This window comes from Vipera ursinii (assembly GCF_947247035.1).
Source record: "Vipera ursinii genome assembly, chromosome: 17".
NCBI lineage: Eukaryota > Metazoa > Chordata > Lepidosauria > Squamata > Viperidae > Vipera > Vipera ursinii.
The window spans coordinates 790,730-813,362 of record NC_139530.1 but is presented as its reverse complement, the minus strand read 5'-3'; the positions used below and the strand labels follow the sequence as shown (position 1 = coordinate 813,362).

General features: G+C 49.0%; 2 protein-coding genes across 3 annotated transcripts; one reads left to right on the top strand and one right to left on the bottom strand.

The window, feature by feature from the left end:
- Positions 1 to 2,595: 2,595 nt before the first annotated feature.
- On the top strand, positions 2,596 to 16,093 carry RNF207 (ring finger protein 207). Its single transcript, XM_083375851.1, has 17 exons — positions 2,596 to 2,757; positions 8,023 to 8,213; positions 8,577 to 8,703; positions 9,131 to 9,275; positions 9,725 to 9,806; positions 10,344 to 10,701; positions 10,792 to 10,838; positions 11,174 to 11,246; positions 11,387 to 11,455; positions 12,071 to 12,139; positions 12,715 to 12,836; positions 13,114 to 13,306; positions 13,607 to 13,792; positions 14,133 to 14,184; positions 14,298 to 14,415; positions 15,149 to 15,229; positions 15,755 to 16,093. The coding sequence occupies exons 2-17, from the start codon at positions 8,023 to 8,025 to the stop codon at positions 15,942 to 15,944; spliced, it is 2,103 nt and encodes a 700-aa protein (XP_083231977.1). The 5' UTR covers positions 2,596 to 2,757; the 3' UTR covers positions 15,945 to 16,093.
- Positions 11,328 to 21,213, bottom strand: ICMT (isoprenylcysteine carboxyl methyltransferase). Of its 2 annotated transcripts, XM_083375843.1 has the most exons (7): positions 20,861 to 21,213; positions 19,964 to 20,052; positions 19,649 to 19,818; positions 19,080 to 19,297; positions 18,841 to 18,975; positions 14,151 to 14,234; positions 11,328 to 11,826 (listed from the first exon to the last, which is right to left on the bottom strand). In XM_083375843.1, exons 1-7 carry the CDS (start codon positions 21,071 to 21,073, stop codon positions 11,452 to 11,454), a joined length of 1,284 nt encoding a protein of 427 aa, XP_083231969.1. In that variant the 5' UTR covers positions 21,074 to 21,213; the 3' UTR covers positions 11,328 to 11,451. The 2 variants fall into 2 exon arrangements, with proteins under 2 accessions (XP_083231969.1, XP_083231970.1); XM_083375844.1 differs by lacking the exons at positions 11,328 to 11,826; positions 14,151 to 14,234 and having other exon boundaries at positions 16,793 to 18,975; positions 20,861 to 21,190.
- Between the last annotated feature and the right edge of the window lie 1,420 nt (positions 21,214 to 22,633).

Genomic DNA, 22,633 nt, shown 5'->3' with positions numbered 1-22,633 from the left:
CCAGCAAATTGTACAACAGACATTCTGAAACCTGGCCACTTTGCAGGGTGTCTGTGTGTGGACTTCAACTCCCAGAATTCCCTCCCAGCAGAGTTGAAGTCCACCCAATACAATTAAATGCAATTTTAAAATGCACAGAAATTGCACTACTGCAATTCATGGGCATTTGAAAGAGCTACAGCGATAAAGCTGGCTTTCCAAACATCGTTTGAAGTTTGAACAGCCACTAAATGAGGACATTGCAAGTCAAAGACGGGGGAGGGGGCTGGACTAGAAGACCTCCAAGGTCCCTTCCATGCTTCTATGCTCGCACATCGACCCAGCCAAGATGGTAGCATCTCCTTGTGGTTTTGTTTTTTTTCCTGACCTTGGGGAAACTGAGTCACGTGCCTGAGCCGCAGCACGCAAGTCGGCCAGCCGCCCGGACTTGTTTCACACAAACCCCATGCTCAGTTCAGCCACCCACACGGCTCGCGGCGGGGTGAATAAGCAGTTTCGCTGAGTGGTTACAGAGAGCGGGCGAGGCCTCCTCCGCGCCCTGGGCAACCTGGCACCCGACAGCCGAGTGCTGCTGCCGGTAAAGCGTGGGAAAACAGCCCTTTTTGCCCTCCCTGGGGCTGGGCGGAGGCCTCGCTGTGGTGGCCCCGGGCAAGCGGTGTGCTTGGCATTCCTGTCCAGGGCCTTGGGTGCCCCGCTCGGGAAAGGGATTTACCGACAGCTGAGGGGGGTGGTGGTGCAAGGGATGAGCTGAGCCATCCATGCAATTGTTTGCACGGTTTCTCTGTTTCTTGTGGGGAGGGTTTGCAGGCCCCCGGCGTGGTGGGTGAGTGGAAAATGAGAATTTAAAAGAGAAGATCGGCACTTGAGAACTCGGCTGCATTTTTGCCCTCAGTTAATTATGCCCCCTGAAATTAGTTTGGTTTCGCTTCTTTGGGGATTTTCATTTCTGATTTTCCAACTGGAGAGGGCAGAACGAAAATCCCCAGGCTGGTTTGAAGGGGTTTTGCCGATTCTTAGGCCAAAGTGGGCACAAAGCACGGCCGTTTCGTTGACAGAAAAGCACACGCGGTTGCTCCCATCCGGGGAAGAGGGAAGGAAAAGAGTGACAGAAGAAAGAGAGAAAGGAAGTGGGGGAGAGGAAGGCGGGAAGGGAAAGAGGGATAGAAGGGAGGGAGTGCAGAATGAAGGAATGTAAAAAAGAATGGAATGAAGAGGGTGAGAAAAAAGGAGAGAGCTGACATCCTCAAATGACTGAAACGGGAAACTGAATTGAAGAGTTTTGCAAACACCACAAAGCAAGAAAAACAAACCAGGTATTTTTGCACCAACACAGGAGGGGGGGAGCCCTCCTTCTGCCTCTTTCCCTCCTCCCCCCCCACTGCCCATCCCAAGCTGGATCCGGGGCTCCCCCCAACCCACCCTGTGGCTGCCCTGGTTCCCCATCGGAGGCCGGGGCAGGTATGTGCCCTGCAGCCTGAGAACGTCTCCCCAGCCCGGCGGGCAAGGGCAGGCTCCCAGTTTCGATCTGGCTGCAGCCCAGCTGGTGTTGTGAGTCACCCGGGCTTCCTCCGGCTTCCCCACCCGTCTCAGGGGAGTGTGGCAATTCCCACTGGCCCGGTTGCCAAAGAGGGGAGAGACGTGGGAATTAGCAAAGGCGTGCGGGCTCACGGGGGCTGCGGCTTGGCAGGGTGCTTTGCTCGGGTGCGAGGGGGTAGAGAACAGAGGAAAACGCCTGGGGCAGGAGGAGGAAAGCTGGCCTGCAGTTTTGGGAAAGTTGCCCCTTAGTGTCTCCCAGGACTTTGGGAGGAATTGCATCCATGCGCATCCCTCGATTGTGCGAAACAAAACCTTCCTTTTGCCAATTCGCTCTTCCCATGGGGTCTCCTTTTGGAAACAATTGAGGGCCTTGCCCTCCCCCCCAGTCTGACAGTAGCCTCCTTGATTGATTGATTGACGCTCATCCTTCAAGCGGGGAAAATTCTCACCCAGGAGAAAATCTGGAGAAATCCTCAACCTTAGTGGGGAGAATAACGTAGAAAAGCGGAAGCTGCTGAAAAGCTAAAGGGGATATCTCAGCTGGATAAAGTTAGTTTATTTGGGGTTCGGCAAGCCCCGGGGTCCAATCAAGCCCACGGATGGCCCCTGAGGGAGTCTTTCGTCTCAAATAAATAAAAGATGATAGACAGATAGATAGAGAAATTAGAGAGACAGACAGACAGACAGGAGAGATGACGGACAGGCAGGGCCGCAGGGCTTCTCAAACATGGAGGGCATCCAATTCCTCTCTGGGATCAGATGTCAGGTCTGACCTTGGATGGTCCTTCACCGGGGAATTTGGCCCCCCCACCCCCAATGCTTTGGCTTTCCTGCCGCACTTTGGTGACAGCTGATGACGAGAGCCAAACGCGGTTTGGGAGCCCCTGCGAGGGGGGGAAGAAACACCCCCGCCTTCTCAATCCATTTGGGAGGCTGCCTCCTGCCCCTCTGCGAGACCCTGCCTCAACTGCCTTGATTTTAATTTTTAGATTCAGGAGGGGGGGTCTCTTCTCCTAGGGAGGAAATTCACGTTGTCCCAGAAGGATTTAGCCAGTAGAATTTATCGTTTGTTTGCTTGTTTAACCCCTAACTCCTTGAAGAGATGTTTGTTTGTCATTTTAGCCCTGGGCTGGCCAGCTGCAAGACGCAGAGCTTTTGAACAGAAGTGGGGAATCTCCTGGACCAAAGGAGGGAAAGGAAGCCGAAAAGCCGAAATCAAAAGTAAGCGACGGTGACGATTTTCCTAGTGCCCAGGAGCCCATCCGGCTTTTTGCCCTGCACGCCGGCCTTGGTGGGCCTCGGCTGAGATTAGATTAGGGCATTTTTATCCGGCCTTTATTTTTATAAATAGCTCGAGGCAGCAACTGTGTTGGGTAGAGGCCAAAAGGGGAGAAAAGGAGGGGATGGGGGCCGGGAGGGGGGAAAAGATTTCTGAACCCTTTTTTTAGGTTTTGCACAGCTAAAATTGCAAACATAAGAGGATCTTTCCTTCCTTCCTTCCCTCGCTCTTTCGATCCCTCTTTTCTTTTTTCCTCCCTTCCCCCTTCTATTCCCTCCCCCTCCCTCTCTTCATTTTGTCTATTTTTCTCCCTCCCTCCCTCCCTCCCTTATTTCCCTCCTTCTATCACCTCCCCCTCCCTCCCTTCATTTTGTCTTGCTTCCTCCCTCCCTCCCTCCTCTCATTCCTTCCTTCCTTCCTTCCCCCTCCCTCTTTTCTTTCTTCCTCTCTTCCTCCTTCTCCCACTACTCTCCCTCCCTCCCTCCATTGTCTTCCTTCCTTCCTTCCTTCCTTCCTTCCTTCCTTCCTTCCTTCCTTCCTTCCTTCCTTCCTTCCTTCCTTCCTTCCTATTACAGCTAGTCCTTAACGTACGACTACAACGGAGCTGCAAAATGGTCACTATAGATCAGACATGTCAAACACAAGGCCCGGGGGCCAGATCCGGCCCGCGAAGTGGTTTCATGCGGCCCGCAAAGCCATCCTGGAAACAGTGAGGGAACGGCCCCCACTGCCTTGGCCCTGGCCCAGAGACCCTCCTTCTGCCAGAGACCCCCAGATCTGTTCCACTCCTGCCCAGGCCCCCATAGGCACCCTTGATGCCAACGATGTAGAGCTGGCCACGCCCACCCAGTAGGCCATACGCACTCTAGCCACGCCCACCCAGTAGGCCACGCCCACCCTGGCCATACCCACCCGGCCCCCTGAGGGCAACCGCAATGCTGATGTGGCCCTCGGTGAAATTGAGTTTGACACCCCTGCTATAGATGGTATAAAAGTCACTTTCAGACCGCTACGCCCAAAATAACCACAGGAGGGCACTCTTTTCATGCCGTGAGCTACATATGGTCTTAGAAGGCCCTTTCTAGCCGCTATGCCAAACATAACCACCGGAGGGCACTCTTTTCGTGCCCTGTGTTATATATGGTCTTTGTAGTCCCTTTCTGGCTGCTATGCCAAAAATAACCACACCAGGGCACTCTTTTCAGGCCCAGGGCTATATATGGTCTTAGACATGCCTTTCTGGTCGCTGCGCCCAAAATAACCACCGGAGGGCACTGTTTTCATGCCGTGTGCTATACAAGGTCTTTGTAGTCCCTTTCAGGCCACTATGCCCAATATAACCACAGGAGGGCACTCTTTTCATGCCCTGGGGTATACATGGTCTTTGTAGTCACTTTCAGGCCGCTGTGCCCAAAATAACCACAGGAGGGCACGGCTTTATGTGCTGTGTTATATCTGGTCTTTGTAGTCCCTTTCTGGTCGCTACACCCAAAATAACCACTGGAGGGCATTGTTTTCCTGCCCTTTGCTACATATGGTCTTAGAGGCCCCTTTCAGGCCACTATGCCCAAAATAACCACAGGAGGGCACTCTTTTCATGCCCTGGGCTATACATGGTCTTTGTAGTCCATTTCAGTCCACTGTGCCCAAAATAACCACAGGAGAGCACTCTTTTCATGTCCTATGCTATATATGGTCTTTGTAGTCCTTTTCAGTCCACTGTGCCCAAAATAACCACAAGAGGGCACTCTTTTCATGCCCTGTGCTATAGATGGTCTTGGTTGCCCCTTTCAGGCTGCTGGGCCCAAAATAACCACAGGAGGGCACTGTTTCATGCCCTGTGTTATATATGGCCATTGGAATCCCTTTCTGGCCGCTACGCCCAAAATAACCACCGGAGGGCACTCTTTTCATGCCCTGTGCTATTTATGGTCTTAGAAGCCCCTTTCTGGTTGCTACACCCCAAATAACCACTGGAGGGCACTGTTTTCCTGCCATGTACTATATAGATGGTCTTTATAGTGTGTTACAGGCTGTTATGTGTAAAATAACCACAGGAGTGCATCATTTTCATACCCTGTGCTTTATATAGTCTTTTAAGTCCCATTCAGTCCACTGTGCCCAAAATAACCACAGGAGGGCACCGTTTCATGCCCTGTGCTATATATGGTCTTTGTAGTCCCTTTCAGTCCAGTGTGCCCTATAGATGGTCTATAGATGGTCTTAGATGCCCCTTTCAGGCCGCTGTGCTCAATATAAACACAGGAGGGCACTCTTTTTATGCCCCGTGCTTTACATGGTTTTTGTAGTCCCTATCAGTCCACTGTACCCAAAACAACCATAGGAGAGCACTGTTTCATGCCCTGTGCTATATATGGTCTTTGTAGTTGCTTTCAGGTCACTATGCCCAAAATAACCACAGGAGGGCACTGTTTCATTCCCTCTGCAATATATGGTCTTTGTAGTCCCTTTCAGTCCACTGTGCCCTGGGCTATAGATGGTCTTAGAAGCCTCTTTCAGGCCGCTGTGCTCAATATAAACACAGGAGGGCATTCTTTTTATGCCCTGTGCTTTATATGGTCTTTGTAGTCCCTTTCAGTCCCCTGTGCCCCAAATTACCACCGGAGGGCACTGTTTCATTGCCTGTGATATATATGGTCTTTGTAGTTCCTATCAGTCCACTATGCCCAAAATAACCACAAGAGGGCACTGTTTCATACCCTGTGCTATTTATGGTCTTTGTAATCCCTTTGAGGCCACTATGTCCAAAACAACCACAGGTGGGCATTGCTTCATGCCCTGTTTTATATATGGCCTTTGTAGTCCCTTTCTGGCCACTACGCTCAAAATAATCACTGGAGGAAACTCTTTTCCTGCCCTGGGCTATACATGGTCTTTGTAGTCACTTTTGGACCGGTATGCCCAAAATAACCACAAGAGGGCACTCTTTTCATGCCCTGGGCTATACATGATCTTTGTAGTCACTTTCAGGCCGCTGTGTCCCAAACAACCAGAGGAGAGCACTCTTTTCATATCCTGCGCTATATATGGGCTTTGTAGTCCTTTTCAGTCCACTGTGCCCAAAATAACCACAGGAGGACATTCTTTTTATGCCCTGTGCTATAGATGGTCTTACTACTCCCTTTCAGGATGCTGGGCCCAAAATAACCACAGGAGGGCACTGTTTTCCTGCCGTGTGCTATATACGGTAGATGGTCTTTGTAGTGCGTTTCAGGCTGTTATGTGTAAAATAAACAAAGGGGTGCATCCTATGCTTTATATTGTCTCTGTAGTCACTTTCACTCCACTGTGCCCAAAATAACCACAGGAGGGCACTCTTTCTATGCCCTGTGCTATATAGATGGTCTTTGCAGTCCCGTTCAGGCTATGTATAATATTACCACAGGGGTGCATCCTTTTCATACCCTGTCCTTTATATTGTCTTTGTAGTCCCTTTCAGTCCACTGTGCCCAAAATAACCACAAGAGGGTACTCTTTTCATATCCTGTGCTATATATGGTCTTTGTAGTCCCTTTCAGTCCACTGTGCACAAAATAACCAAAGGAGGGCACTGTTTTCATGCACTGGGCTATATATCTATAGCCCATGGCACGGTGGAGTGAAAGGGACTACAAAGACCATATATAGCACAGGGAATGAAACAGTGCCCTCCTATTTGTTATTTTGGGCATAGTGGACTGAAGGGGACTACAAAGACCATATAACGCACAGGGTATGAAAAAGATGCACCCCTGTGGTTATTTTACAAATACCAGCCTGAAACGCACTACAAAGACCATCTATATAGCACACAGCAGGAAAACAGTGCCATCATGTGGTTAATTTGGGTGTAGCGACCAGAAAGGGGCTTCTAAGACCATGAATAGCACAGGGCATGAAAAGAGTGCCCTCCGGTGGTTATTCTGGGCGTAGCAACCAGAAAGGGCCTTCTAAGACCATCTATATCCCAGTGTATGAAAACAGTGCCCTCCTGTGGTTATTTTGTGCACAGTGGAGTGAAAGGGACTACAAAGACCATATATAGCACAGGATATGAAAAGAGTGCCCTCCTGTGGTTATTTTGGGCAGTGGATTGAAAGGGACTACAAAGACAATATAAAGGACACGGTATGAAAAGGATGCACCCCTGTGGTAATTTTATACATAATAGCCTGAACGGGACTACAAAGACCATCTATTTAGCACAGGGCAGAAAAAGAGTGCCCTCCTGTGTTTGTTTTGGGGGTAGCGGCCAGAAAGGGCCTTGTAAGACTATATACAGCACAGGGCATTAAAACAGTGCCGTCCGGTGGTTATTTTGGGCACGGTGGTCTGAAAGAGACTACAAAGACCATATAAAACACAGGGCATGAAACAGTGCCCTCCTGTGGTTATTTTGGTCATGGTGGACTGAAAGGGACTACAAAGACCATATAAAACACAGGGCATGAAACAGTGCCCTCCTGTGGTTATTTTGGTCATGGTGGACTGAAAGGGACTACAAAGACCATATAAAGCACGGGGCATAAAAAGAGTGCCCTCCTTTGTTTATATTGGGCACAGCGGCCTGAAAGAGCCTTCTAAGACCATCTATAGCCCATGGGTACGTGGACTGAAAAGAGACTACAAAGACCACATATAGCACAGGGAATGAAACAGTGCCCTCCTGTGGTTAAATTGGGCATAGAGGCCAGAAAGGGCGTTCTAAGACCATCTATATAGCACAGGGCATTAAAACAGTGCTCTCTGGTGGTTATTTTGAGCGTAGCAACCAGAAAGGGGCTTCTAAGACCATCTATAGCCCAGTGCATGAAAAGAGTGCCCTCCGGTGGTTATTTTTGGCGTAGCGGCCAGAAAGGGCGTTCTAAGACCATCTATATAGCACAGGGCATTAAAACAGTGCTCTCTGGTGGTTATTTTGAGCGTAGCGACCAGAAAGGGGCTTCTAAGACCATCTGTAGCCCAGTGCATGAAAAGAGTGCCCTCCGGTGGTTATTTTGGGCACATAAACTAATATAAACTGAACTATAAACCAAACTAAACTATACACTAAACTGAACTAGAAATGATAAAATAAAGTCTGAACATCCTGATGACTGTGAAATGAACCAAATAAAATAAATCTGCAGACTTCAGGGTGACACAGGTCTCTGCGGCCAGCCAGGGCAGCCCTTCAGCCCCTCCGGCCATCTCCTCCTGATTTCCAGATGTCCGGTGGGATCTTCGCCCCGCTGGAAAACCTGTACGAGCTTGACAACGCCAACTGCCACCCGCTGGTGTGCTTCCTGTGCCGGGAGCAGTACAAGCAGCCCTGCCTGCTGGACTGCTACCACAACTTCTGCGCCAGCTGCCTGCGGGGAAGAGCCATCGACGGCCGCCTGGCCTGCCCCCTCTGCGGGTAAGGATGGCCTCCCTGGCTTTGTGGCGGCCTTACCGGTCGGGGGGGTTGGACTAGATGACCTGCAGGGACCCCTTCCCGCTTTAGGATCCCGCCTTCTACATTTTGGCAAAGTTTCTAGACCTCATGGTTTCCACTGAGGAACCAAAGGCAGGGAGAGAGGGAGGGTTGCTCCAAACTCAATTAGAGAGCTCTAATTGTCCAGTCTCTTCTTGAAGTCTCTCCGCTGATGGCGCACCCACAAACTCTGGATTTAATCATGGTTTTCAATCATGGTTTGTCAGTTAGCAGCAAATAAGCCGCTTTGAGCTAAAAAAGACCTTACTTTTGAGAAAGGACAGGCCAGGTTAGTCTTTCTTGCAGCCACCAGTCCGTCGTGAAGGGGAACGGGCTCCCTCCCGAAGACCAGCTGCTCAAATTCCTGGTGGACAGCTCTGGAGACTATGAAGATGTCGTGTGTGCGAATTGTGACCTGCAAAGCACAAAGCAGGTAAGCCAAGATGCTATCCAGCCTCTGAACCAGGTTGGGCACGTCCCATCCAGAAGCATTTGCAGGAATAAGGGGTTTTCGCCCACCAGCTTACAGGATCACAGAGCGGTGGGTGAGGAGGGGTCCTTGAGGGTCATCTAGGCCGACCCTCTAGGCATACTGCCTGAGGAACTCTGGGAACTGAAGTCCACCCATCTTCCAATTGCTAAACTTGAGAGGCATGGCAATAGAGCATCCCTGGGCCGGAGCAGTCTACCTTAGCAGCAGTAGCGAGTCTCCCATAGAGCACACCTTCTCTAATTAAACCCAGGAGCCACGTTTGCCCCTTCCCAGCCCCCTTTCCTGACCACACCCGTCTCTCTTCCTCCTCCTCGGCTTTCTCCTCCCCTCCGACACCCATCATCCCCTCCCGTTGCTGTTTCTGCAGGAGCTGGACACCATGTACTTCTGCAACACCTGCAGCCAGCCGCTGTGTGCCAAGTGCCGGGAAGAGACTCACAAGGCCAGGATGTTCTCCCGCCACGAGATCGTCTCGCTGAGCAAACGGGCAAAGGAGGTCCATAAGAAATGCCGTACGTGCTCAGAGGCTATGTGTTCTCATGCAGGTTCCTTGACCCTCACCACCAAACTGGCCAAGCCTGACTTCTTTGCAGGAAGCGTACAGCAAAAAAGAGTCACATAATTATAAAATCGTAGAATCGTAGAATTTTAGAATCAGAATCGTAAAATTGTAGAATCGTAGAACCATGGACAAATAGTTCTGGAAGGGAACTTTAGAGGTCCTGTAGTCCAGCCCCCTGCCTGCCCAGGGCAGGAATAGTTATAAGTTATAATTCATTCTTATTTTGTTCATTTTTTTTCTTCACATTTTGCTTGCCACGTCCTCCATCTATGATCTGCAAAATCAGAGTTTTCACTTGAACTCACAACCAAAGTGAGAATTCATTTGAGACTCTGTTTGAAAGCATGAAATTCTTCCCTGAATGATAAATCATGCTGTTTATTTTCTCTCTTTTTCCAGCCCTCCATGAGGAATTGTACATCATGTTCTCCACGGAGAAAAAATCCATGCTTTGCATTAACTGTTTCCGGGACATGCCTGTGTAAGTTGGCGATTTTTCAAAATCAACCTCTGTCAAAGGCATTTTAAGGGCTTTTAATTTGAATTTAATTTGAATTAATTTACTATACTATACTATACTATACTATACTATACTATACTATACTATACTATACTATACTAATTAATTTAATAATTTATTTTTTAATGGCAGCCTGAAATGCTATGGGGTCTCCTACTTGAGTAGGTACTTGGATTAAAAGACCTCCAAGGTCCCTTCAATTGTGTTATTCTTCTAATTAAAAAACAAAGGGTCTCTCCCCCATCATTTTGGATCGTTTAGCAACAAGTACAGGGAATCCTCGACTTACGACTGCAATTTTGCCATCTTAGTTGTAAGCCACGATGGCGTATACTTAACCAGGGAAACTACCCGACACTTGATATTCAGAGTTTTTAAAAAAATCTTTGAAAGAGAGACGTTAAGAGAGAGAGAACGACCACCAAGCAGCAGCATCCCTCCCAAAAAAAAAACACCTAAAAAGCACAATAATTCCATTTTTTTTATTGTGTTCTCCAGGGAAAGCCGAGCTCACTGTGTCGATATCGAGACGGCTTACATGCGAGGGTGCGAGAAACTGGACCAGGCTGTGATGGTAAATGGGAAGGAGAGGAAACGCCTCCGGGGGGGTGAAAACGGCTTTTCTTCGCCAACGTCCTGCCTGGCTCCCGGCAAAGATCCGGGCACGGCTCCGGGCAGCCAAGGGCTCTGGAAGGCATCCGTGTCCCACGTGGCTGCTTGTCCGTGGCAGGCGGTGAAGGAGCTGCAGACGTCCACCCGGGAGGCCATTGTCTTGCTCAAGGCCATGATCGAGGAGGTCCGGAACAGCGCGGAGGAGGAGGAGACGGCCATCAACGCCCTCTTCGGCAGCATGCAGGTGAGCCGGACCGGGCCGGGCCCAGCTGTGGCCCACACTGCAGGGCTGGCAGTCCTGCCCAAGTCCTCCTTTCCCTTCCCTTCTGCCTAGGAGAAACTGGCCGAAAAGAAGAAGACGCTCCTGAAAGCTCTGGAGAGGTAAAGGTTTGGCCCTGGGCAGAACCGGACCGCGACCTGCATACGGGCAGCCCTGGACGTAGGACGGTCGGCTTAGCGACCGCTCAAAGTTAACCGTGAAAAAAAGCCAGTTAGGACCGTTTTTCACACGACCGTTGCAGCATCCCCGGGGTGTTTTCCGTGATCGAAATTTGGACGCTGAGCAACCGACTCGTATTTATGACGGTCGCAGCATCCCACGGGCATCACGGGGTTCGCTTTTGCGACTTTCCAACAATCAGAGTCAGTGGGGAAGCCGGGGATTCGTTTAACAACCCAAAACAGCCGGAAAAATGGCTTTTTTACCTCATTTCTAGCCAATACGAAGAAAAGGAAAGAGCTTTTAGAGGACAACTTGCTCACCTGGCTTCGTTGCTGCCCACCCTGCAGGTAAGGACAGATTTAGCCGGTTCTGTTTCCCCCCCAGCCCGAGATATTAAAGGAATGAAGCCCCGCCTGCATCTTCCCCCCTTTGCAAACCCCTTTAAGTCCAATTTTTGTGCAAAACGGCGCCTGTTTTTCCATTTGAGGTGCACCTGGTGACCTGCTCGGCGTTTCTTAGTTCAGCCAACAAAGCAGAATTTCTGGATTTGGGCTACGTAAGTCGGGGACCCCCCCCAAAATTTCCCTTCCCGGGAGCTGCCAGAGAGAGGGCTGAACCCAGGGCTCTGAGATGCTTGAGTGGCAAAATGTACTCTGCACGCGTCTCAGGAGCTCCGGTGGATGGAGGCAGATTCGGTTCGAGCAGGAAAGGTCCCCTTGGATTTGGATTGACAGCTTTAGAAACGGTCACTAAGCAGGACAGACAGAAACGGGGCTGTTCTCCTACCTTTCCTCGTCTCTCTCTCGTCTTTTTAGTTCTCATAATAATTTTACTAAAAGTGCCAATGGAAAAGAGAAGCAATAATAGGCCATCCATTGCTGCCTTGATGCAGCATAGAGATTTTAATAAAGAAAGAAAGAACGCAAGCTAAAAACATGAAGGGAGAAAGAGAAAAACTAGAAGGGGCAGAAGAGAAGGGAAAAGGGGGAGGAAAAAGAGAAGAGAAGGAAAAAAATAAGAGTAAGAATGTAAGACAGAAAAAGAGAAAGAAATCATTTCCTCCGTTAGTCCTAGTGACGATTTTACGATTACAATTCTATGATTTCATTCTCACAACCCAAAGCCACCGATCAAACTCGGTTGATCCAGGCTACCCTGGTTTCGATTGCAGCAACTCATGGAGCGCTTGCAAAGGATTGTCAAACAACCCCACCGCTTGAGGCCGTCGCAAACTAGCAAGGTGAGATAAACCTGGTTACCCCAGATAAAACCCGGATACCTGAGTTGGGCGAGAGAGGAGGTAAGCAAACAAATCGGAGCAATCCGGATTTGCTTCTGCTTCCCTTTTTCCACGGGGGGAGGGGAGGGGGGGAGGTCCCTGCCAGAACCAAAAGCAGCTTCCTTCATGAGTTCTAGCAGCATGCTTTGGAAAGCAAAACAGAGTTCACAGCTGGCGCCACTGAAATGTCTGAACAGCCCACGAAAACCGCCAAGGCAGCCGTGAAATCTTTAGCTCATTTGGAAAGGAGGATTTGCTGTCCCCCCCCCCAATTTAAAAAAAAACACCCAGTGGAAAGAAACCCACATGATGCCTAAGCGATCTATGACATCTGTCTAGCCTGGCAAAATCTCAAGGGACCAAAGATTGTTATATTTGGAAAGGAGACCACAAGGAAATCCACAGCCTTTAAATCTGACAGAGACATCCCCAAAGGTGGTCAGTGTAAACCTGACTTATGACTATTCACTTAGTGATCCTCCCTCCCTCCCTCCTTCCCTCTGTTTTTCCTCCCTCCCTCCCTCCCTCCCTTTCAGATCAACAGCGAATACCGGGCTGAGTTTGCCCACTGTCTGGAGCCCCTGCTGCCCTTATCCCCACGCCGGTCGGTGGTGGGTACCACAGGAACCATAGGACCCGGCATGAGCAACAGCAACATGTACGTCTCCTGTTCAGTGGGCACCCTCGAGGTCACTTAGCCCATCTCAACAGCTGGACCTGACTGCATCGTCTCAGCTTCGTGACTGGCTAAGGCAGTCGGTTCAAGTCACTTAGGACTGTTTTTCACACGTAGAACCGTAGCAGCGGCACTCCCCACACGGTCACGTGGTCAAAAGTCAGAGGCTTGGCATGGGCCTATGAGGGCTGCAGTGTCCCGTGGCTTGTTTCCAGACCTTTGCAAGTCAGACTCCCTTTTTTTAAATTCTGACTCCTAGGATGTCTGGGGGTCCCTGCTCCAAGACCCTCTCAGTGGCCAGCTGTCCGTCTTCCCACGAGAAAATGCCCCTGGCGGGGTCGCCAGTAAGGAAGGCCACCATGCACCGGTACATCAGCACCAAAGTCCTCTTGGCCGAGGGGAAGGAGACCCCGTTTACTGACCACTGTCGCAACTACGAGAACATGTATCGGGTAAGGACGGTGGGACGGGGAACCGGGGACCCCGCTTCCGTGGATGTTATTTGCTTCTTTCGCTGAACGACTAGCGCAAGAAAACTGGAAGGGGCCTCGGAGGTCATCTAGTCCAACCCCCCCTGCTTAAGACAGGAGATCTTATCCCACCCCGCTCAAAAGGTTCTCTTCTCTAAACCCTCCAGCGATGGAGGACTGCGCCTGGTTCGGCCCGCTGAATTTTAAATTAAATAAAATTAAAATGAATTAAAAGCTTGGCGAAGCTTCCCCTGCCCCTTCCTTGCTCCGCGTTCTCTACAGGCGCTACAGACCGAGATTCAGAGCTTAAAAGACCACGTGCAGGAACTCCATCGGGACCTCACCAAGCACCACTCCCTGATCAGGACGGAGATCATGGCTGAAGTCCTGCAAAAATCCCTCCAGCTGGACGTTCAAATCGCCTCCGAATATTCGACTGTGGAAATGAAGCGGACCGAGTTCGAAGAGGTAAGCCGTTCTGCAAACCTCTTGCAACAAAAATCAGCCCGGGTGTCCCTCTCTCTTTTAATGGAGGGGGAAAAAAACAAGCCGATAGTCCTCATGAGGTCGGAAGGGGATCCCTGATTTTGTGGCTTCTTTTGGTTGATTCACACCTCCTCGCCCCAATATATTTTTCCTCCTTCGATCCCACCTGCCGCTGGGTCAAAATTTCCCCGGTCTTTGGCAGACCTATCAATCCCGTCTCTCCTCTCTCTTAGTGGCAACTCTCAAACTCATTACCTCATCCTGATTTTTCTTCCTTTTTTGTTCTCTTCCTCTTCTTCTCCTCCTCCTCCTCGCCTTGCAGACCTGGGAGGAAACTTACCAGCGGGTGGCCAACGAACAGGAGATTTATGAAGGTGGGTCTTTGGGCCTCTGCCTCTGAGCGTGTGCAGAGTTGGGGCATGTTCTGAGGGGAAAAGGAAGGTTGGATTTAAGGAAGACGACCTTGCAAGGGCGCCTCTCTCGCTAGCCCAGCTCCACGACCTGCTGCAGCTGAGACAGGAGAACAGCTACCTCACCACCCTCACCAAGCAGATCGCCCCCTACGTCCGCTCCATCGCCAGGGTCAAGGAGCGGCTGGAACCCAGGTGAGGACCCCCAAGGCCGCCCCCAGAGGCAGGACCTTGGGCCAACCCGTTGGAAGCCAGCCAGCCCCCTGGGCTGGGCCGGGTGGGACTGGAGGGTCCCATTGGACACGGGAGGTCTTCTAGCCCAAGGCAGGAGATGTTGGTTTGGGATATCCTGGGGAGGGGGGGAGGAAGCCCACCCCAAGGCTCTTCTGATGGCCTTCTCGGTGATCTTTCAAGGAAAGGTTGGACAGCCGCTTCTCCAAGAAGGTATAAGGGCAGGGGTTGGACTAGATGACCTCCCAGATCCCTTCCAACCTTAGGATTCTAGGATTCCTTCACTGGCAGTGCCACTGTGTGAGTGAGGTGTAATCAGTCAATCCATCGACTGAGCTGATGGTCTGCCCCAGCTCCACCCCTCCCTCCCTCCCTCCTTTTCTTTCCCTTCCCTTTCTTTCCTTTCTCCCTCCCTCTTGCATACCTTTCTTTCTCTTTTCTCCTTCCCTCCCTTCCTCCCTCCCTTCCTCTTGCTTAGCTATTCTTCTCCTTTCTTCCTTTCTCCCTACTTTCCCTTCTGCCTTCTTTCCTTCCCTCTCTCATCCCCCCTCCCCTCATTCTCCATTAATGCGAGGCCCCCTTCACATCCGTGGCGTCAGGCAAAGCCAATCCCTCCCTCCCTCGGTCGCTTCCCGGGCCTTCTCCGGCCGGGTGGGAATTCCCCCTGGGACTCACTCGGAGGGTCTCCACCTGGCAGGCTCCAGGACTGGAAAGAGAAAACGGAGAGCCCGCTCAAGATCTACGAGGACGGACCCCCCACGGCCCAGCCTCAGCCCAGGTAATAGATCGACTGGAGGAATCCTCTTGATCAGAGGTCCTTTTATGACTTGTGGACTTCGACTTCCAGAATTCCTTAGCCTCACAAGTCATAAAAGGGCCGAGTTTGAAGACCCCTGCTCTTGATGCTTTATTGAAACTTATTGTTCCACCGGGAGTCCTCAACAATTTCCATTGCTAAGAGAGGCAGTTCTTAAGGGAGTGTCGTCCCGTTTTACAGCCTTCCTTGCCACGGCCGTTAAGTGAATCCCTGCAGTGGTTAAAGTTAGTAACGTGGTTGTTAAGCGAATCTGGCTTCCCCATGGACTTTGTCACAAAAGGGGGAATCGTGTGACCCCCACAGGGCACGGCGACCGTCGTAAATATGAGTCAGTTGCCAAGCATGTGACCGCACGGACGCTGCAGCGGTCATTAAGTGTGAAAAATGCTTAAAAGTCCCCCTTTTCAGCCCCATTCTAACTTCGGTCACTAAAGAAATTGCCGTAAGTTGAGGACTGTGTCTTTTTTCCCCCCCTCTCCTCAGTAGCAATGGCAAAGAGTGGACACCGAAAGCAGAAACGCAGGCACTCGGCCCAGCCAAGGACTCGCAACCGAAAAACAACGAAGACTTCAAAAACGCATCGAAAATCCAGGCGGAGACCCCCTCGGACCCCACAGGACCCCCATTGGGTCTAACCAAGGAAGGAGATCTGGAGACGCAGCTGCTCTTGAGATGAGGGTGCAAAATCTCCCTTTTGGAAAAATATATATTTCCCTCAATTTGGAATTTTTATATCTTCTATAATTCACGCATGGAATATACGTGAATTCTAATATATATGTATATTCTAAATCAATCAATCTATCTATCTAACTATCTATCTATCTATCTTCACTCTGGTGCATATTTTGTGCGTGAATTCTGGAAGCTTTATGTCTAAATTGCCTGCTGTTTCTTGTTTGAGTTGTGGATGGATGTGCATTAAAGAGTCCTGCGGGAACTTTGAACCCCAAATTTTACAGAACAGTGCCTCCAATTTATGCTGCTTTGTCGACCCTCACCAAAGCGTTAAAAAAATTAATTATTTGATAGAAGTTCTCAGGTAAGGCAGGGCTGGGTGGGGGATTCTGGGAGTTGAAGTCCACACATCTTAAAGCTTGAACATGGTCACGTCTTCCTCTCCCAGACTAAAAATCAGCGTTAAATTGCCTGTTGTGCCTCTGTGTGAGTCCCTGTTCCCTAGGCCTGGCATCCCAATTCCATTACTTTTAGCCTAAGGAGATTTTTTTTTTGGAGGGGATCTCCTGTTTATCAAGTTCAACAGCTTTAAGATGTACGGACCTCAACTCTTAAAGCACTTGAACGTGACAAACACTGATTTAATCCACACAAAGAAGAGAGAGGCACACAAAAACATGTTTAAAAGGACCTTAAAATGCACCAGGTCACCATAAATGCCTCCCCCCAATTCACAGTGTCTCTTTCTTCAATCAAGTATCACTATTTTTTATTATTATTAGTATCATCGTCACTGTGATTACTGGAGAGGATAAGGAATGTACCGTCAACAGGTGGCAGAGAGGGTAGGCATAAAAAATATCGGTTTTATTACTCTTTTTAAAAAATAATAATAATAAAACTTCCCCTTTTAATCAGCCTCGGGAAAGAAAAAGGAAAAAAAAGCATCTATCTGGTTGAGGCTGTAAGTCTTTAAAAAAAAATTACACGCAAAATTATTAAAGCCATCAGTCTGGATTGTCTCAAAGCTGCGTCTGACACCTGCAGGGTGACACCAATGCCATAAATCCACAGAAATGTCCCTTGATTTAGGAAATAATATGAATTTCGATCAGCCTGCCCTGGAAAGGATACCTATCGGAGATTTTTATGTGCTTAGCATCTGCCATAGTTCCCTAAGCTTTCTCTTTGCAACAAAATATTTTGTTGTTCGAAGGGACATTTCGAGAAAACCAGCTAAAGAAGCTCAACGCCTTTTTGTTTAATTTGAACTGGATCAGAGAAACAGGTATTTTTCCTTAATGCAAATTTTGCAGCAAATCACAAAACTTCTTTAGTCAATTTATTGCCGATTTATTACGGGCGCTGAAAAACATTTCCGAGGTGGCAAATTTTTCCTAGCCTTGCTAGACTTATGACAACTGAGCTCAAAATTTATGTTGCTAAGTGAGATGTTTCTTGAGTGAATGTTACCCCATTTTACGACCTTTATTGCCAGAGTTATTAACCGAATCACTGCAGCTGTTCAGTTAGTAATTCGAATTTGGATCACACGATCACGCTGCAACCGCCATTAAGTGTGAAAAATGGTCATAAGCTGTTGTAATTCTGAACGGTCACTGAGTGAACTACTTTAAGTCAAAGACTAGCTGTAATTTGCAACTTAAGTATGGGAAGATACTCAAATTGCAATTTTGCAGCTTAGAAAATTTACCGTCTGTGGACACGGCGGGGAAGATCCGGTCTTAAAGGACCTCTGATCCTGCTGCTAAAATTAAATTAGCCTTATGTTTTGGATTAAAGCATTAAGATTTGTAAAGGCAAGGCCTGCCCTGATCTTCTTCCTTACAGGAGATGAGATTTTTTGCTTTTAACTCCCACCCAGCGTTTTTTAGCTGCTGCCATTCCTCTCCGGATTATCACCACAGCAAACAGAACAATGAAAAAAGGTAATAAATTTATCTTTGGTTTGCCACCGGAACAAAAGCTCGCCACTGGAGAGGCTTCAGGAAGAGAAAGATCAACTTATGTTTGTGCAAAGGTAGAAAACACGTTTGCCGCAGCCCTTTACGGAAACGAATGTTGAAATTCATGAATTAATGAAATTAAAACCGAAAAAGAGAAGCGGAGGTTTCAGAAACAGCAAGGAATGTTCAAATGCTCTCCCAAGGTGGGGGGAGAAGCCAAAGTAATAGAAAAAAATATTGTTTTAAAAAAATAAGGAAGGAAACAGGAGGTGTGGAAAGCGACACGTATTTCAGATTTGTCTTCAAAGTTTTGCATAAGTGATGGGGGGAAAGCCCCAAACCTTCCTTTTTTCCCCAAAAAAATTCTTGGTTTTTTTTGGGAGGGGAGGGAAATCAAAAGAATTGCAGGCCATTACAGGATAAAAAAAGAGAATTTTTCTGCTGTAAGTCAAATGAGAATTTTATAACTTATAAAAGTAATTTATACTTTTCCCAAAAGATTTTTAAGATCAGGCTTCAAATGGCATTAAGCAGCTGTTAGAAGGGCAAACGGGAAAAAGTCAAATCTGCATGATTTTCGTGGGAAAAAATTATAGTCTGTGGGAATTTTTTTTCTCGGCTTTCTTTTGATCCGGACTGGGATTTGAACTTGTAAGCGACAAATGGCAAATTTTGTCTTTAAAAAAAGAAAAAAAAAAGAAAATCAGACTTATGGCTCGGTTGGAGAAATCTAAGCAGCCCTGTAAATCCTCTAAGAAAGGTAGGGTTTTTTTAAAAGAACCTCTAAACTTTTCTCAGCCCTCTGCACGTGCTCCAAGGATTTTCCCAGGCTTAGCGAAAGGTGAGGCAGGACGTGGCCCCCGATGCCGACATAAGATTTCAGAGTTCGATTTTGAAGCCTCGGATAAAGGGGAGGCCACTGGGTACCTTCTCCTTATAGGCCAAATATTCCTCTCCGAAAAAGTGGATCAGGGCCCGTTCTTCTTCTTCCACCCTGTCGCGGAAAAAACGCCAGGAGACCAGGGTGTAGCCCACCAGGCAGATGGGGTTGCAGAGAAGGACCTGGAGGTGGGAAAAAAGAAATGAGTCCCGTGGGTCCAAGGAGAGAAAAGGAATAAAAATCACTAAACTTATGGTCCCAACTGTTTGCAACGTTTTCGCCCTACCTGAGTTCCGATGCTCCAGGAAAACCACCCCACGTACGAAGGGTGCCGACACCAGCCGTAGACGCCCCGGGTCACCAGCCTGTGGCTCTCCGACTTCTCGTTCTGGACGATGTGGTTGAAATTCGAGCCAGCGGTCAGCATGGCTGCCTTGCGCAGACAGTCGCCCAAGACCACCATTACCAACCCGGCTGAGCTCAGCCAAGCCAGCTGCTTCATTTCTGCAAAACAAGAGGCGGAGGTTAAAAACGGGCCTGCAGGGAGTCCTCGACTTACGACAGATTTAAAGTTACAATGGCAGAGAAGGGACTTTGCTTCCAGATTTTGCAAGATGGAAAAGTATTTTGTTATTTTGTTGGGATAGATGGTAGGTAGGTAGGTAGGTATTTATTTATTTTTATTTTAATCCCATTTATATCCCGCCCTTCTCCGAAGACTCAGGGCGGCTTACAATTTAAGCACAAACCAATGTGCTTAGCAATAGCCTTCATTCTATGTATATGCCTGCTTATTAGGGCTTTCGCCCCCCCCCAGGTAGGTATGTAGGTAGGTAAACAAATCCAAATATTAACCTGGGAAAATGAATTTTTCCACGGTGAACTCGATCCATGAGGAAAGAGCGGCCATGTTATATTCAAAACTGTGGTTGAGCAGGAAGGAATCCAGAGACAAGCTACGGGGGTTGTTGACCGCCGTGATCAGATATTCCGAATAATGGAACAGGGACAACGAACACATGTACCTGCAAAAAGAGAGGCAAACAAGGCGATGCACTATTGAGAAAAGAACTGTAGGCAGAAATCAGGGTTGAGTTCAGCCTGTCCTACGAAGCCACCCAGCAGGGGAGGCAGAACAGACCCCAGGGGGAAAATAATGGTTGTTCTTACCAGCCAAAATGTTTCCAGGAAGACTGTCTGAAGCTGAGCAGCAAGCCGCATCCGAACGCAAAGCCCAGGAAACAGGCCCGGATTGCGATCTGTGAGAAAGAAGCCGACAGGGCTGGTTAGTTAGGGGAGCCAGGCTGCTGTGCCACCGGGAGAGCTCCTTGGGGCAGCTGGTGGGAGGGATAAGTCAAAACTACATGCCCCAAACTTGGTGCTTTAGCTTCTTTGGTCTCTTCTGAAGACCACCACTGGGCCCGAAACCTCTGCTGCTAAGGTACATCAGGAAGTGGGTTTTGCCCCATTTTACGACCTTTCCGGCCACAGTTAAGGGGATCACGGAAGTTGTTAAGTGAACCCGGCTCCCCCGGTCAAGTCGCCGAAGGGGATCCCATGACGCAGGGGCACTGCGACCGTCGTAAGTACGCAGCAGTCGGTAAGTCTGTGAATTTTGATCCCGTTGACAGTAGTTGTGTGAAAAACGGCCACATTTAGAAGGGACCTATGAGGTCATCTAGTCCAACCCACTCTGCCCAGTGTGGGAATCCGCAAAAGATAAGAGAGAATCCTAGACTAGAACATTTCAGAAGGGATCTGTGAGGTCATCTAGTCCAACCCCACCTTCCCTAGTGCAGGAATGCGTTTAACAAGCAGATCCCAAAGTGGAATGTCTGAAAGGGACCTCCGAGGTCATCTAGTACAACCCCATGCAGCTCTCCCTGCACTCTAAGCCAAAATTAACACACACACCGGTTTCACTTCCGATTCCCCCCTTTGGGCGGATCGCGAAGCGTGGGGTGGAAAGAACCTTCTGCGCATGCTCAGGAGAAGAAGGAAAAAAAAAGCCAGTAAGCCCCGCCCCCGGGGACCCTTGCGAGCCAATGGCGGAGCCCCGCCCCTCACCTGGTACATCCCGCCCGGCGCTCGGCCCCAGGCGAAGAGGAGCGTGGCGTTGGCGCCGGCTACGTGGAGCGCCAGCGCGGATCGGCCTTGGAAGCCGGCCCGGAGCAGCAGCGGCACGGCGGCCACCACGGAGCCGCCCAGCAGGAAAGCGGCCAGGCTGGTGCGAGCCTCGGCGCCGCGGAGCCGGCCCGCCCTTCGCTGCTCGCCGGCCATGGCGGACGGCCCGAGGCCCGCCTCGCTCTCGCGAGACCCGTGGCCGGCCCGCCCATCGACGCGCCCAAGCCTCGCGAGAGTCCTCTTCCGGGTAGAGGTAGCAAAAGTCTCCAGGTAGCAGAGCCGTAGAGATATGAAAGCTTAGAGCTGCTGTACGCGGAGACCGCTTTCATCTTCCAAGCCTCGCGAGACTCCTTTTTGGTGAGCGAGAGCGTAGAGATAGAAGAAAGTGTAGAGATATGACAACTGTAGAATGTGTGTGTTTGTGTGTGATTTTGTTTTTGAAACACCTTCCGAGTCCCTCCCATCGCTTTGGGTCCCACGGTGCTATGGAGATTGGCTGCAGCAACTATTGGCATTTGATCACGTGACCACGGGGATGTTGCAACAGTCGTTAAGTGTGAAAAATGGTCAAAAAACACATTTTTCAGTGCTGTTGTAATTTCGGTCACTAAACGAACTGTCGTAAGTCGAGGGCCACCTGTATATCCTGTCTCTCTTCTTTGATTTTTTTTTCTGAAGCTCCTTTGATGCAGATGGGATTTTGCTCTGTGATTAAAACATTTCTTTTTAACAATAATATTTTTTTAAAAAAATGTTTCTTTGGCTTTTCTTGAAAGCAACATGTAGTCCTCGATTTACGACCAAAATTTCTGTGGCTAAGTTCTACTGTGGTTATGTATGACGGTTGTAAAGGGGGGTGGACTGGATGATCTTTGAGGGCCCTTGCAAATCTGGGATCCTAGCGGGGTTTGGCTTTGTGTTTGGACAAGAAGCCCATTTGGGTCATATCCTCCATCTGGTAGGGAAGAAAAGTATCCAAAGTTCAAATTAACCAGGTTTAATTACTGCACAATCCGAGAATAGTTGTGTGGGTGAACCAAACCACCATGGATAAGCGGGCTTGCTTATCTTAGCCTTATATCCCAGGGTGTTTCTTAGAGCAAGCCATCTAGATCTTGGCTTGTTTCTGCACAAACCATCGTTGAATAGACCCCCCCCCCAATAGATCTGCAATCCAATTTGTCCTCAAGAAACAGTAACATTTTAATATCAAGCCTGAGCAGAAGTAGATCAGTTTTCATGTGTGATGAACAATCAGGTAGATTGCGCTGAGAAGCAGAGATATTTTTTTTGGGGGGGGGGATTCAGGGCTATGAAGGTGTCCAAAGAAAAAGAAAAAATATTTCCAAGCTAATTTTATTTTATAAATTGGCGATGGGTGTACAAACTACCCTTGAGTTGGAGCTCTGCACTGCTGTGACCACTATATGGCACTGCGACCCCCAAAATTGTCAGATGTGTCTCTGCCTAGTTGCTTGCCTTCCTTCAGGGTGACAGTCAACATTTAGAGCTGAGTCTTTCAACCTTGGCATCTTTAAGATGGGTGGATTTCAACTCCCAGAATCCCCCAGCTAGGCATATGTTTATTTTCCCACTCCCTAGAGCAGAGAGATTGCAGGCGTACAATAGGGATAGACATCAAAAGGCATGTATGATCATCAGGGAATACTGGGACTTGAAATCCACATATTTTACAGTCACCAAAGTTAACAAACT

What these genes read in the sequence shown, in the direction of transcription:
- RNF207 (XM_083375851.1), top strand. Translation starts at nt 8,023, where the DNA reads ATGTCCGGTGGGATCTTCGCCCCGCTGGAAAACCTGTACGAGCTTGAC. An exon ending in GGCCGTCGCAAACTAGCAAG is followed by an intron (nt 12,140 to 12,714) that starts GTGAGATAAACC and finishes CCTCCCTTTCAG; the next exon opens with ATCAACAGCGAATACCGGGC. An exon ending in AGCGGACCGAGTTCGAAGAG is followed by an intron (nt 13,793 to 14,132) that starts GTAAGCCGTTCT and finishes CTCGCCTTGCAG; the next exon opens with ACCTGGGAGGAAACTTACCA.
- ICMT (XM_083375843.1), bottom strand. Translation starts at nt 21,073, where the DNA reads ATGGCCGGCGAGCAGCGAAGGGCGGGCCGGCTCCGCGGCGCCGAGGCT. An exon ending in CCTGGAGCATCGGAACTCAG is followed by an intron (nt 18,976 to 19,079) that starts GTAGGGCGAAAA and finishes TCCCACCTCCAG; the next exon opens with GTCCTTCTCTGCAACCCCAT. An exon ending in ATTTGGCCTATAAGGAGAAG is followed by an intron (nt 14,235 to 18,840) that starts GTACCCAGTGGC and finishes TTTTCCCCTCAG; the next exon opens with AACATGCCCCAACTCTGCAC.